This window comes from Apodemus sylvaticus, chromosome 5, assembly GCF_947179515.1.
Source record: "Apodemus sylvaticus chromosome 5, mApoSyl1.1, whole genome shotgun sequence".
NCBI lineage: Eukaryota > Metazoa > Chordata > Mammalia > Rodentia > Muridae > Apodemus > Apodemus sylvaticus.
The window spans coordinates 17,010,107-17,025,199 of NC_067476.1; the positions used below are offsets into that span (position 1 = coordinate 17,010,107).

The window sequence follows — 15,093 nt, forward strand, 5'->3', positions numbered from 1 at the left end:
AGGAAGGAAGGAAGGAAGGAAGGAAGGAAGGAAGGAAGGAAGGAAGGAAGGAAGGAAGGAAGGAAGGAAGGAAAATTTAAGTATACAACTATGATCCATTTTACTTGCTTTGTAGGAAACATAAGAAACAGCACAGGAAGATGAACAAGTATTGACAAAAATATCAAATGCAAAGAAAAATATATTTTCAAAATGTTTTTAACTATAATCGGTGTTATGAAGGTACATGAGCATTCTGAATAATGGAAATATTAGAAAGAAGTCTATTCTGCCTAGCCCTGCTCATTTGGTTAGATCAGTGACCAGTAAACACCATTCTGCTGCAGATAGCTGTCTTTTTCTCAGTGTCCTACATGCAAATTATCTGCCCCAGTGAAGAGAACACTAGCCTACAGCGGAAGAGCAGAGGGAAAGCCAGACGTGTGACTATATGCCTAAAGTCCAGCTCTCCAAAAGTAAAATAATTGAGCTGGGGTATCATGGCAGGCTCCATGGAAATCGTGGCATAATTGTTTTTAGTATGTCTGAAGAAATCCTGAAACCTCTTTTCTCTCAATTCCATGAAGCTTTCTGGAAAGACATTATGCCTGAGCTATTGTTCACGAAAAACATAAGGACACAGTAATATGAACAATCAGCTGCAGCAATAAGGTGGATGCAAGAAGCACTGTCCTCTTAATTTGCCTAATTATGCCACAAACTCTATCAAGCAATGGAAAGAAAATGGCCATAGGTTTGCTCTGCACAATGCATATCTAGCACCAGAAGAAGGCAGAAAATAAAGCCTATATCACAATAATGGACTGCAACAATTGACTCTCCTGAACTGAGTGAAACATGTTAGGGAACTTTTGCAAAGAAGAGTCAGACATTCAACTGGACATCAACAGGTGAAAAAGAACTAACTCTAAGACTTCTCTTTCAAGCTCTAAATTTACCTCAATACCAAGAACAAAAGTTGATTTTAATAAGCCAGAAAGTGTTTTATTTTCACCATCTGCTTAGTTTAAAGCTACAATGCAAATATAATTTTATAAAATTTATCACCCCCCAATAGCAAATACATTTCTAATTTAAAATTACTACCACCAAAGTTGAGGTTGTATAATAGTCAGAAAGAAACATTCAGCCCATGCAACAACCCTAGACAGGAATGGGAAAAAGGATTCTATACAAGACTCTGCCAAGTTAGCTGGGCAAAATATGATAGATTTCTGCTGATAATAAGAGCAACAGCTATCTCCCTCCTAGGGCCACTATGAGATTTTTAAATAAATCATATATGAGGAAAAGCTTTTAACACAGTGAACCATAAAAAAATCGTAACAGAAATAGTACTCAAGTGCTGTAAGATACCACCCATTCTTAACATTTCTTGTTTTAAACACTGGACTGCATTTTCTCTGCTGAATGAAAATTCACTATGCAGATTCATGTGTGATATTCTCTAGTTACATACTTCTGTATCAGGTACCATTCTAGGTACTTAGGATAAAGCATAGGAGGTAAGAGGAAGGGAAAAGATACCTGACTTCTAAGGAGCAGAAGCTACACAATAAGCCAACTCATTATTAGTACCACAGAGTATGTTATACACTCATAATACTGGATTTAAAGTGTGGTTTAAAGTTTAGCTATACAGACAGGGGTAGTAGAGCAGATCCTTAATCCTAGCACTTAGTATGCTTAAGGAGGATCTCTCAAGCTGATATACTTAAAAAAATAAATAAATAAAAACTGAGTTCCAGGACAGCCAGAACTACACAGTAAGTCCTTGTCTCAAAAAAATAAAATAAAATAAAATAAAATAAAATAAAATAAAATAAAATAAAATAAAATAAAATACAAACAAACAATAAATAAATAGTTCAACTGTGTTAAGGTTTGGCTATCAGAATATAGTATGCATACATTATCTCACTTTTAGTAGCTGAGTGGTTTCTGCATTTTACTACTGTGAACCTCACTGTATATAAATTTTCTCACTGAACCCTACAAACAACTGTTTCTGTATTATCTATACTCTGAAATTAAGAAGCTTGCCCAATGTCACTCAACACTAAGAGTGAAGAACAGAACACATACGTTAAGCAGCAAGATCTGTGCTTTTCCTTCTATGACTTTTTTTTTTTAAATATATAGTGTTAGGAAAATGATCATTCCACAAGGCCTCCTAACCCTAACCCTAACCCTAACCCTAACCCTTGTAAAGGGTTAGAGTATGTAGATACTTACAGCATAGGGGAACTCATACTTGTAACATCATTCTTTTAAAAAGGGATTATTCTTTATATACTGTCAACAATTTGAAACATAAATGGTGGTTTGAGGTAAATGGTTATATACACTTCCACACAGAAAATATTATAGATAAATTTAATGCCTAGTCCTCTAGCTCTGTCTATTCTCAACTTTCGTTTATTTTCATTGAGATTTAGCCCAAATCCTTTAGCAAGTTAAGAGAGGGAAGAAAAATAGTTGACTTGTGTATCTACTGTAAACTATGTTTTGGGAGTGGTGAAGGCAAGTCACAACAGTATGACAAAAAAGGACAGGTGCTACAAGACATTGGTCACTTTGAAAAAGTGAATGAATAGAAGGGAAGAAGCTGCTATCTTTCAGTGCCAGGTATCCCTGAGAGCTCAATGTGCCTTCTGTTTCCATTCCATATACATGGAGAAGAAAAAGTGGTGTCCAAGTGAACAAACACTACAAATTCAGATTGTAGCTGCTCCAACTTGCACAGGAATATATTCAAAAAAGCATCTATGACAAAGCCAGATTAGACAAAATAAATAAACTATAATATACCAAATCGGTCACCACAGCTGGGATATTACAAACAGGATCAAAGCAAATCTTTCTCCCATCAAAAGTAGAAGTAACAGTAGCTAATTCCTTAGTAAAGCTGATGAGAGTCAGCACATAGACAAAAGTCCTTTAGAACCTTATCTAATCAAGACAACTTACACAAAGAGTGTGACTATATTATATAAATCCCATTCTGTGGTTTATAGTGTTCCAGAAAGGCACAATACACTAAGAGACTGTTTTCGGCTTCTCGGAACCAAAACCAAGGTTTTAAAAACAACAGATTAATAATAAACCTGAGGGAATCAACACTGAAAGAAATGACAAAATCCTACAGAAAACCACTTTTTAAAAAAAAAGCTTTATATTTCCTGATACCTTCAAAGAGGTAAAGGAAGAAGCAGATACAAACAAACCTCAAAACAAAACAACACAAAATAAAAATGTTTAATAACACCTATAATTACAAATCTACATAGAAATGGTTGGTTTTGTACTACAGGGTCAAGGAGAATACAGATTACCAGAATTAACATTTATCTTGATACACCAGAAATCAGAAATCAGAAATACGCTGTTAAAAAAATTAAGCCATTTAAGAGACCAGTTCTTCTGAAGTACTACAGACATGCTATATAAAGGGTAAAGTACGGGCATTAAAACCCAATTACAGATGGGATGTACCTTAAATACAACTCAAAAACATATCTGATTTCTGATAACTATACTGTTTCAGATTTCTGTTAGCCTCCTGACACCCCCATACACACACAAAAGCATTTAAAAAAAAATGGCCATCTATTTTAATCCCAGGATTAATGTCTAGAAAAGTCAAAAATCTACCACATACATGTGCCTTTTTCTGTCCTTATTAACAAGTTGAAATAAACTACAAAAATGATCTATACTACTTTCCATTATAATGCTACTTATGATAAAGAGGTATATAAAGAGGTATACAATGAGATACGCTGAAATCGGACAGATGAAAAATAGCAAGTATCCTACTGGCCATATATAGTGTCTATAAATATGACAGAGTGACCAGTTGGTCAAGAGTCCAACAATGAGAAATATCACATGGCATGTTTCTTTGAATAGGACAAAGAGTACAAACAAGTTAATTTAACAAGAAAAAAAAAAAAAAAACATTAAGGGGCCCGGGAAGTGGTGGCGCACGCCTGTAATCCCAGCACTCTGGGAGGCAGAGGCAGGCGGATTTCTGAGTTTGAGGCCAGCCTGGTCTACAGAGTGAGGTCCAGGACAGTCAGGGCTATACAGAGAAACCCTGTCTCGAAAAAACCAAATCAAAAAAAAAAATAAAATAAAATAAAAAAAATTAAAAAAAGGGAAATGAAGCTCACCACATATTCACCAACTTCTTAAAACTACCAATAGTTAATTAATTTTTTATTCTACATTTATGAGGGTGACAATGTCATACACCAATTCTTTTAAACATAGACCTTATTCAAAATGTCAACAGGGTCAAAAACTTGTCAAAAATTTACTGAAAGTAAACAGATTGGCCCACACCTTTAATCCCAGCACTAAAGAGTTATAGGCAGGCAGATCTCTATGAGTTTGAGGCCATCCAATTCTACATGCTAAGGTTTAGGTCAACCAGGGCTATGTAATGAGACCCTGTCTCCAAAATAAAAAACTAAGTGTGTGTGTGTGTGTGTGTGTGTGTGTGTGTGTGTAGACATATATATATGTGTGTATGTATATGTACATTGTGTGTATGTATATGTACATTGTGTATAATATGTACATATATACATTACATGTTATAATATATTGCAATATATATTTAAAGATTAAAAATTGAGTAAAATAGATTCACTAATTCTTTTCCTTTATTCTATATGCCAAATCTACACACAATTACAATATACAAGGGTATACAATTATTAGAAGTCAAACACAGCATATGAGTAATTTCAAAATCAACAAAAATCAAAATCAGAAAAAAATTTTGAAAATAGTTCTGGTTTATATCACATTTAATCCTGAAGTCTGACCACTAACCCAGTATATTAGAGCAGATTAGCTGACATCAATGACTTGAAGTCATACTAGATAAAGGAGAGCAGATCACCAAAATGGTAGGAAAATTAAAGCATAGTTTAAAAAGCCTACATGATAAACATAAGTATCTGAAACTGAAAAAATATACTAGGTAAAAACAAAACTTTAAAATATCATAAGTGGTTTACTCAAGCAAATAAAGTCTGTGACCTCCTAAATCCCAAGACATAGTTAAAACAGTACTGGAAAAAATCTGTTACATGAACAAAACGAAACATAGATATGTATGTGTATATATATATATACACACATGTACCTCCATCCTTCTTCTCCAATTCGTCCCTAATTAGAGGGGAAGTAAGTATCACCTTCAAAGTCAATGTTGGCTCTTTTGTATTCCGAATTATAATGGATGCTTCATTTATACATTGTTCCACTTGGTATTTCTCTTCTGTTAGTTTCTGAAAGTCACCAAGATTTCAAAAACACTCAATTACATTAAAATCTCTAAAAAGAAACACTTGTGATAAGTTAGTGAATATTAACAATCAGTATCATTGTTCAAAGAGCATATAAGACTCACAACTGAAGCTAGTTCCTCACTTTGAAGATAACTTCTCTTTCAACTTAAGCAAACTCATTCTCAATCCCTCATAAAGGGGCCATAACGTCAACCATGCAGAAAATTATAATATTTAAAACTATTTTGCTTCCATGTGAGTAGTAGTGTTACAGTAAAGTGTAAATAAGTATACTTGAAATTATTACAGTGAAGTATTACATAAATATAGGTAGCTGAAATGTTCTCTGAAATAATAGTGCTGTTGACAAAACAATCTAAACAACTACTTGCCAAGGATTTATGAATTCGAACAATACAAATTTCTAATTTCAAATTTGAAATTTCAAATATGAATAAGATGTCAACTTATAGTCACATAAAAGAATGAGTATAAACAGTTGCCTTGTATAATTAAAATCATCTCAGAAGGCATTCCATTGAGACTTATCATTATGAAATAAGTCAATTAACATCCCCAGGAAATTTGCATTGCAGGGTTTCACCCTTCTCTATCCTTCTCCCTCCTCTTCCTTCCTCCTCCTCCTCCACTTAATTTTTTTGTTTGTTGAGATATGGTTTCTCTGTGTAGTCCTGGCTACCCTGGAATTTACTCTGTAGACTAGTTTGGTCTCCAATTCAGAGATCTGCCTGCCTCTACCTCTCGAGTGCTGGGGTTAAAAGTGTGTGCCGCCACTACCTGGCCACATTGCCTTCATTTAACATACAATGCTATAACCATATAATCCTTGGGCTTTCATAAACTATCCAAAATCATAAACTGAATATTAGATATTAAGTATATAATTAAATAGATCATACAAAGCATTTTTTACTTGCTCTTTTATTTTCTTTTCATTTTGGGGGATGGGGTGGTAGAATCAAGAAAGATTTCTGTGTTTTGCTCTGGCTGTCCTGAAACTTGCTTTGTAGACCAGGTTAGCCTTGAACTTGGAGATCCACTAGTCTCTGCCTCCCAAGTGCTGGGATTAAAGGTATGTGACACCACACTGAGCACAAAGCATTTCTTAACGATCAAGCTTAATATATATTAACTGACATAAAAGAGGCTGAAGAAAATAGTACAAAGTATGCTCTAATAGAACTGTCATTTATTTTAAAAATACCATTTTAGTATTAAATACTTCAAAAAAGCAAGAAAAAGAAAACTCATTACACTCATGTTGAGCAAAAGTCAAAGAAAAGAATGTACCATGAATGGAATAGCCAGAAGCAAAATAAACAACAAAAACTGTTCACATTCATTTTGCCAATGGGAAGGACATTAAAGTTGCCTACTACAGGGATAGAGAGTTGAGTTTATTATAGAGTGCTGACCACAAAAGCAAGAAGACTCAAGTTTGATACCAGTACTCACATAAACCAATAGACAGGTCTGGATACCTGGCTCAGGAGTTAGCAGTACTTGCTGTTCTTGCAGAGGACAAGAGATCAGCACCCAGCACACGAGCAGCACACAACCATCAGTTAGTAACTCCAGTTCCAGGGCACCTAATACCCTCTTCTAGTTCCTCAGACCACATATATGGTGCACACAACATATAACACAAATAATAACAGGCACAGTAGCATGTGCCTAGAATTCCTGAACCAGGAAAATGGGTACAGATGGATCCCCAGCACTCACAGTATCTCACCCTAATTGTGTACTAAGTTATAATAGAATATTACTCAAGAAGCACTAAGTTGTATCATTTGCAAGAACATGGATGGAACCAGAGAGCATCATGTAGGGCAAAGGCAGGTTCACAAAGACAAATAGTATGTGCATTTCATTTGTTAAAGTTTTATTTATTTTTCCTTAGTATGTATGAATGGTTTGCCTGAGTGTATATAAGTCTACCACATGTATGCATTACCCATGGAAGCTAAAAGAGGGCATCAGATCACCTGAAACTAGAGTTACAGATAGTTGTGCTGAAAACTAACCTAGATCCTTTGCAAAGAAGCAACTGTTCTTAACCACTGAGCCAGCTCTCCAGTCCCACACCTTTATGCCCTCTTTCTTATGAGACTCTAAACTTTAAAAAACTCAGACTTTGTTGACTCTTATAAGACAACAGTAGAGAGGATAGATAGCTGAGTGAACCTGAATCCAAGCCTCAGAACCTACATAGCAGAAAACTAAGTCTTGCAAGTTGTCTTTTGCATTTCACAACAAGCAAATAAATAAATAGTTGAGGAAATGGTTGTTTGTTTGTTGGTTTGTTTGTTTGTTTTTTTAAGACTTGAAACCAAAGGGCAGACTATTTGGGAAGGAACCAGTAGAAGAGAGAGACTAACAAAAGAAAAATAGATAAATAGATAAGTAGGATAAAAGTACATAAAATCTAATATTGTATACAATGAATATACACTGATTTTATATTTCTAACATTATTTTTAAAACTTAAAAATAGGGCTGGAGACATGGCTCAGTGGTTAAATGCACTGACTGCTCTTCCAGAAGTCCTGAGTTCAATTCCCAGCAACCACACGGCTGGCTCACAAACATCTATAATGGAAGTTGATACTCTCTTCTGGCATGCAGATATATATCGATAGAGTTCTCATATACATAAAATATATCTTTTTAAAACAAAAACTTTAAAAAAATCACACCTAATAAATTATTCAAATCCAAAAGCAGACCTTTTTTAAAAAGGTTTCTGCCTCATTTAGATGAAATACAAATTTAAAAAGAAACAAAAGAGGGCTAGAGATGGCACAGAGGTTAGAAGCAATGGCTGCTCTTCCAGGGGACACAGGCTCAGTTCCCAGCACCCTCATGTTAGTTCACAACTATCTTTAACTCCAGTTCCAGGGGATCCAATGCCACCTTCTGGCCACCTAATATACACAGGCAAAACACTCATACACATAAAATAATTTTTTTTAAAAAATACATTTTCAAGAATAAAGAAAGCAAGCATGAACAAACAGATGAGCATTCACCAACTCAAAAGTTTAGACTTGTGGGCAGACATCTACTTCTGTGACACAGATATAAAAACAGTCTATGGAGGTTTGAATATGCTTAGCCCGGGGAGTGACACTATTAAAAGATGTGGCCTTATTGAAGTGGGTAAGGCTTTGTTGGAGGAATTGTGATGCTGTAGGGTTGGCAAAAAAGAGCTTCCTCTTAGCCTCTCAGAGATGTTAGTCTTCTGGTTCTCGTCAGAACAAGATGTGGAACTCAGCTCCTTCTCCTGTGCCATGCCTGGCTGGACACTGCCATGCTCCCACCTTGACAATAATGGACTGAACCTCTGAACCTGTAAGCCTGCCCCAATTAAATGTTGTTCTTTATAGTAATTGCCTTGGTCATGGTGTCTCTTTACAGCAATGAAAACCCTAACTAAACACAACATAAAATGAAAAATTACCAAGAAGCTACAATCCAAGTAACACATAACTAAAATGAAAGACAATGTCAACTTCCTAATCAGTAGTGCACACATCTAGCAAGGTTAGCTTTAGATTAACTAGAGCCCAAGAGCTTGACAGGATTAAAACTTTTTAAACTCAACCCAATGTGAAGTTAACTTGGAAACTAAACAAGAATAGTGACTTCCCATAAACTAAGCAGACAGGTTACTTTAACTATGACTTGCAAGAAGGTTCAACAAGTCAAACTGTTTGGCATGCTACCTTCACAGGCTGAGTTCAGACCCCAGAACCCACATAAATGGAAGAGAACTGGCCTCACAAAGTTATCCTCTGGCCTCACATCTGCAAACACACACAAAAAAATAGTTAATAAACTAAAAACTTTAACCAAATCTTCAATTGTTAAAAGTATCATTATGAATTATTTACTGTCTTCTGAACTTTTTTTGACCTTGCAACTTTTTGTCATATTTCACCAACTCTTCCAAAAGCTGGGGACAGTAGTGTTCTGGTTCTCTTCAGAACAAGATGTGGAACTCAGCTCCTTCTCCAGTGCCATGCCTGGCTGGACACTGCCATGCTTCCACCTTGACAATAACAGATTGAACCTCTGAACCTGTAAGCCTAATAATACTAGCAGACATACATAGAGGTAGGGAGATATAGAATCTCACCTGAAAGACACACCTGAGGCTTAAGACTATGTTAATGGCCTTATTTTGGTAAATATATCCTAGGTATAGTCACCAGAAATGTGGATTCCTCAGACCAAACTTCTTTTTTTTTAATCGCCAAGGTCACTGTTTAACTCTTTACAGATTTTCAAATGCAGTTTAACAGTACTTACTTGAATCTGAATAGGAAGGTTATCTTTTACTGTATTTAGCAGGGTTTCCGTGGGTTTGTCTTTGCACATTAACACTAGCTCCAGGTCCATATCATCTTTAATCAGCAAGCCTTTTGCAACCAAGCCAATTCTCATTACACCACACAATGTCCGGCCACCTTGATCCCTACAAATAAAAACCTGTATTATTACTTTTATAATACATTTCCCAAGCTACAATTAATCATCACTTGGCTTCCTGAATACCTACATCAATGGATAAACTTATGTACACCCATCTAAAAATCTACAAGTTAAAACTCGGATTTAAGGCTTACAAATTTAAAGTTACCTTTTCCTAATGATTGAACATAGATCATTATTTCATACTACGGGTATTTTAATTCACTATGATATCTCTATTACTTACAAATCCCAATAACATTGAAATCCCACAAGCATTTTTTCAAAATGTTCTTTAAATGTCTGTAATTTTGAGAAAAGATGAAAGACTAATGGAAATGGCTCAGTGGGTAAAAAGTACTTGCCACACAAACGTGATAACCTGAAATCTAATGCCCACCCCATCCCACCCACAAAAAAAAGCAAAAAGCAAAAAGCTCAATACGGTTGCCCATGCCTATGGGAGCATTCCCTAGTGATTGCTGGCCAGCCAGTCTAGCCAGAGAGGGACAGCCGGACAGAGACAGAAGGAACGAGAATGCATGAGTACCTCATCAGACTCTGGCCCCAACATGTGAAGCATACACACCATGCACATACACACATCACACTCCCACAGCCCCCACCACCACCCCAACACACATTCTAAATAAAATTATTTTTTAAAAAAGTAATATGTTAGTTGGCTAGATAGCTAGATGAGAGATGGATAGGAGGAGGGGTGTGGTTTAGAAGCAGTTAATTCAAAGTGAGGTAAATTGAGAAAAAAAATATATAATGGTGCAAGGTAGACAGGGAGTTATAAGTAATTTGCCACTCAGAGCCTGAACCATCTTGAAGATTCAATAAACCTAAAGTCTATCAAGACAGTGCAAGTGGAGATAGAAATAAGTGACCCAAGAGCACAGGCAACCATTAGAAACTGCTAGTCATACATATTGTTTCTTGCTCTATTTATTGCCTTACTCTCCCTGGCTCACTAATGTGTATAGTCCCTTCTCCACAATCATGCCCAAACTTTGCCTTCGAACTACTCTGTTCAAGTTCTCAAAGAGACTATTTCAATAAATCCTTCTTTACCAACTTTATCTCTACCACCTTTAATCTGCTACACATAGAATACTGCATAACCCCCGAAAAGCACAATTTTAGATGACACCTCACATATTTTTCCTATCATGTTCCTGTGAACATTTGGACATTGAACATTACAAATACTTGACTTCTTTGAGCCTGCTTCCCCATCCATAAGACAAGACTAATCCTTTTCTCATATAGCTGTTCTAATATAATTTAATGTAAGCAATGAACTTTGAACGTTGGCAAGGCACAACACATTAAAACCTCAGTAAACAATTGATGTTTCCTTAAAAATTTATTTATTTACTTTATGTATATGAGTACACTGTAGCTGTCTTCTAGTGCACCAGAAGAGGGCATCAGATCCCATTACATTTGGTTATGAACCATCATGTGGTTGCTGGGAATTAAACTCAGGACCTCTGGAAGAACAGTCAGTGCTCCTAACCTCTGAGCTATCTCTCCAGCCCCAATTGCTGTTTCTTAAACAGTCCCCTATAATTTACTTGGAATCTACAGCTTTGCTTTTGCCTGCACTGTTACCCACTAGATTCTCTGAACCATTTCCAAATACTACTCTTCCTTAATAAAGCTATTTCTTTTTTTTTTTTTTTTCTTTTCTTTAAGACAAAGTTTCTTGGTATAGCCCTGGCTATCGTGGAACTGAACTAGCAATTTAGACCAGGCTAGCCTTAAACAGATCCACCTGCCTCTATCTCCCAACTGCTGGGATTAAAGGCATGTGGCACCACATCAGACTCATAAAGCTTTTCCTGATTACTAGAAACAGCAGCACTTTATCTCTACCTGTTCTGTACTTTAATTTACCTAGATGAAACTGAAGTAAAGGCACTAAGATAAAGTACAGCTCAATGGTAAAACACTTAACTAAAATGCTCAGTCTATTCACAGCATAAAGAGAAAGAGCGGAAGGGAACCTGAAGGCACAGACTAGCTTTGCCAACACACCAACACACATACACATACACATACATACATACATACACACACACATACACACACACACTCCCTCTTCCTCTCCCCCTTTCCCCCTTTCTCTCCCCCTCCCCCTCCAATGGGATTGATCTTATCAGCTACATGTAAATGACAACATGACTGGCAGGAAAACTAATTCCACATTCAAAGTCCTGGACTTACATAATGAATTTGAATATAAAAGTTACTGGAAAACAAGCAAACTAATTACTTAAGACAGTAGTAATATTCCTAGTGATATATAAAGTCTGAGACCTGTAGCCATTGATTTGACGTTGGAGTTATTCTGTAAGAGAGCACAGACAGTAGCTGTGCAAAAGTGCCTGTCTCATACATTTACAGTCTTTGGAACGCTTATAATAGACCATACTTGTATTTATGGAACAAAGCTATAAACCTGAAAGACCCTTTGGCCCCTGGTTTACATAGAGTAAAAAAAGATCTAGTCTGTACTCCTTGAGTTCAACCATGTAAAAAAAATTACAACTTTGAAAAAAAAACACCAAATGATGCCAAAGGTACAAACTTCTAAGAAATATATACTCAAAAATAAAGAGTAATGAAGAAAATGTTATATATGTGTATTTATGTGTAAAACTACAATTTTCAAATTTTTTGAAAAAGCAACAAATACTACAATTTAAATCTGAAAACCATTAATGATTTAACTTGCACAGAAACTATAATATATACAGAGCAATCCAAGTATGCAGTAATACACCAACTGGAAAATATTATTTTTAGCATGAGCTCCAAATTAAACAATTACCATTTTAAACCATCAAAGTTGAGAAAAACTAAGTACTTACAAGAGTCTATAGTCAATCGCCATGTTCTTCAGAAGACACTCACTGCTTATTTTGGAGGTAAAGGAAAAGACTGCACTATTTTTCAGTACAGACCATCCACTCATCAATTCTAACTGTTCCTTGTTTACTTAACACAGTAATGTGTAGACAGAACTGAAAGCTGGAAACTCTGAAGTCTCTATTATCCACTTATATAAGTCATAGTTAATGTAATGTTTTTAAACCTATAAATACGGAATAACCAATCAAATAAATTTCATTTTCCAAAGTAGGTACAGAGTTACTCTAATCACAGTAACAGGGCTCAAAAACAGTACCTCCAAACTGTCATAACATCAAATCTCATGATCTAATTGCAGGCAACACTGTGGTTTCATCTTATATATAACTACTACTGCTACCTCACAACACTTCTCTTATAACTGTTAGAAGCTCTGGCTGTTTTACTTCAACAAACATACAAAACGTCCATTACTAATATGCAACATAGATGCTGTATGTCCTGTAAATACAGTTAATGTTATTACATTGTCCTGTACTATTCCTATACCACAATTTCAAAATGTCTAACAGAAAGAATATTTTTTGTTTTGTTTGAGACAGGGTCTCTTCTGGCTGTCCTAAAGCTATGCAGAGGAGGCTGCCCTCGAACTCAGAAATCCACCTACTTCTGCTGGGACTAAACACGTGTGCTACCATGCCTAGCTAGAAGCACTATTTTTATGACTTCCTTAAAATAAAAAACATTACTATTTATTTTAGATGTAAAGGCTGAACCAACACAGCAAATGATATAACTCTCAAATATACTATCAAAAGAGGTCCTGAAAGAATTATCTTCTTTTTTTGACGCTACTCATTATTCCTCCTTGCTTTCCTATAGAATTTAACTCAGAAAAAAACACCACGAAACATTTACTACCTTGCTCATGTCACATATGATAAGAGTCAAAGAACAGCAAGCACATCGCCAACTCAATCCAGAGGGTCCATAGGCTATTGTAGACAAAGTTTGACAAAAGCTTCAACACTCACTTGGAATAGTTCTCCACAGCTTCATCTTTCTTTACTTCTGTGTCCCCCTCAGGTTTTGTGCCTTTGTTTGTTTCATCCAGCCAATCTGAGACATGTTTAAGAGCACATTCAACAGTAGACACCATATTTTGCACCGCTTCAAGTTCCTCTGGAGATGGATAGATTGTTGAATGTTTCACCATAACATGGCGATCATCATTGGCAAAAGATCTAATAGATCTCTGTCAAAGGGAGGAAAACAAAGGAAAAAAAAAAAAACCAAGAATGTGACCTCCTAAAGATAAGTGTATTTTAAGTCAACATAATACCAACTGATAACCACTGTAAAGCAGTTAATGTTTAGACAATAAAAATAGGTTCATGAACAGGAAGTAAAGTTCTATGTTATTTAAATGGTATATCCCAAAATAGGAGGTATTTCACATGGTAGGGTTCATATAAGTCACACTGTAAATACTGTCTTTCAGCTGAACTTGTGGCTTTCTGATTACCCCTTCCAAATTAAAAAAGGCCATTATCCATACTACATAACACTGTAGCTTTAATAGTCTCTCTAGAAACAAATGACAGCGATTCACAATGTGACACCACCCAGCCAACTCCCACTTCCCAAAGTGCTAGAAATTCTCACACCTTTCATTAAGACCATATTAGTATAGTAATAACACAAGATACAAATTTATAATATGAACTATATAACAATAGAGTAACGTGTAGCATTTGACAATCAAATCTTTGGTAGAAGTCTTTGAACAAGCAGCATTCCAAATTTCATAATAGGGAAAATACAAACTCAAAAGCAATCAACTTACCCAGCTATGTAACATATGTATTGCGTTCATATCAAAATCACTAATTTATTAAAATTTATTCAAATAAACTCCAGATAAATATATTTAAGTATTAAAATAAATAGACCAGAAGAACTATACCAAAAAACCTAAAAATGATCAAACAAATCTTAAAACTCAGAAGCAGCAATGAAAAGGGAAAATGAATCAATTATATTAAAACACAAAATTTTTACGAACATCTAAGCTTAAATCTAAAGAAAAAACATACAGAAGTTTTTATGTATTTACATATATATATACATACACACACAGATGTATGACATTAAGTCAAAGGACTATAAAAACTACAAGTATATTAAAGTTATATTCTGCAAAATACAGGTAATTCACCAGAAAGGCAACACAAGTCACACTGACTATATATATACAGTCACACTGTATATATATATAATTACACACATCTATATTTCACAAAAACACTAATAAGGGAAAATCCCATGATAATATTTTTTTACCACCATTCTGATCTAAGCTATTATAAATTTTCATTGCCATAAAAGCAAACTGACTTGGCAAAAT

General features: G+C 35.3%; 1 protein-coding gene across 7 annotated transcripts in view; it reads right to left on the bottom strand.

Moving 5' to 3' along the window:
• The window catches only part of Strbp (spermatid perinuclear RNA binding protein), a 134,069-nt gene that overhangs the window by 51,670 nt on the left and 67,306 nt on the right, over positions 1–15,093 (bottom strand). For all 7 annotated transcript variants that reach the window (XM_052182406.1, XM_052182405.1, XM_052182407.1 and 4 more), the window contains 3 exons: positions 13,721–13,941; positions 9,639–9,804; positions 5,159–5,303 (listed from right to left, as the gene is read on the bottom strand). In XM_052182406.1, coding sequence (XP_052038366.1) covers positions 5,159–5,303; positions 9,639–9,804; positions 13,721–13,941 — 532 coding nt within the window. The remainder of the gene's footprint in view (positions 1–5,158; positions 5,304–9,638; positions 9,805–13,720; positions 13,942–15,093) is intronic.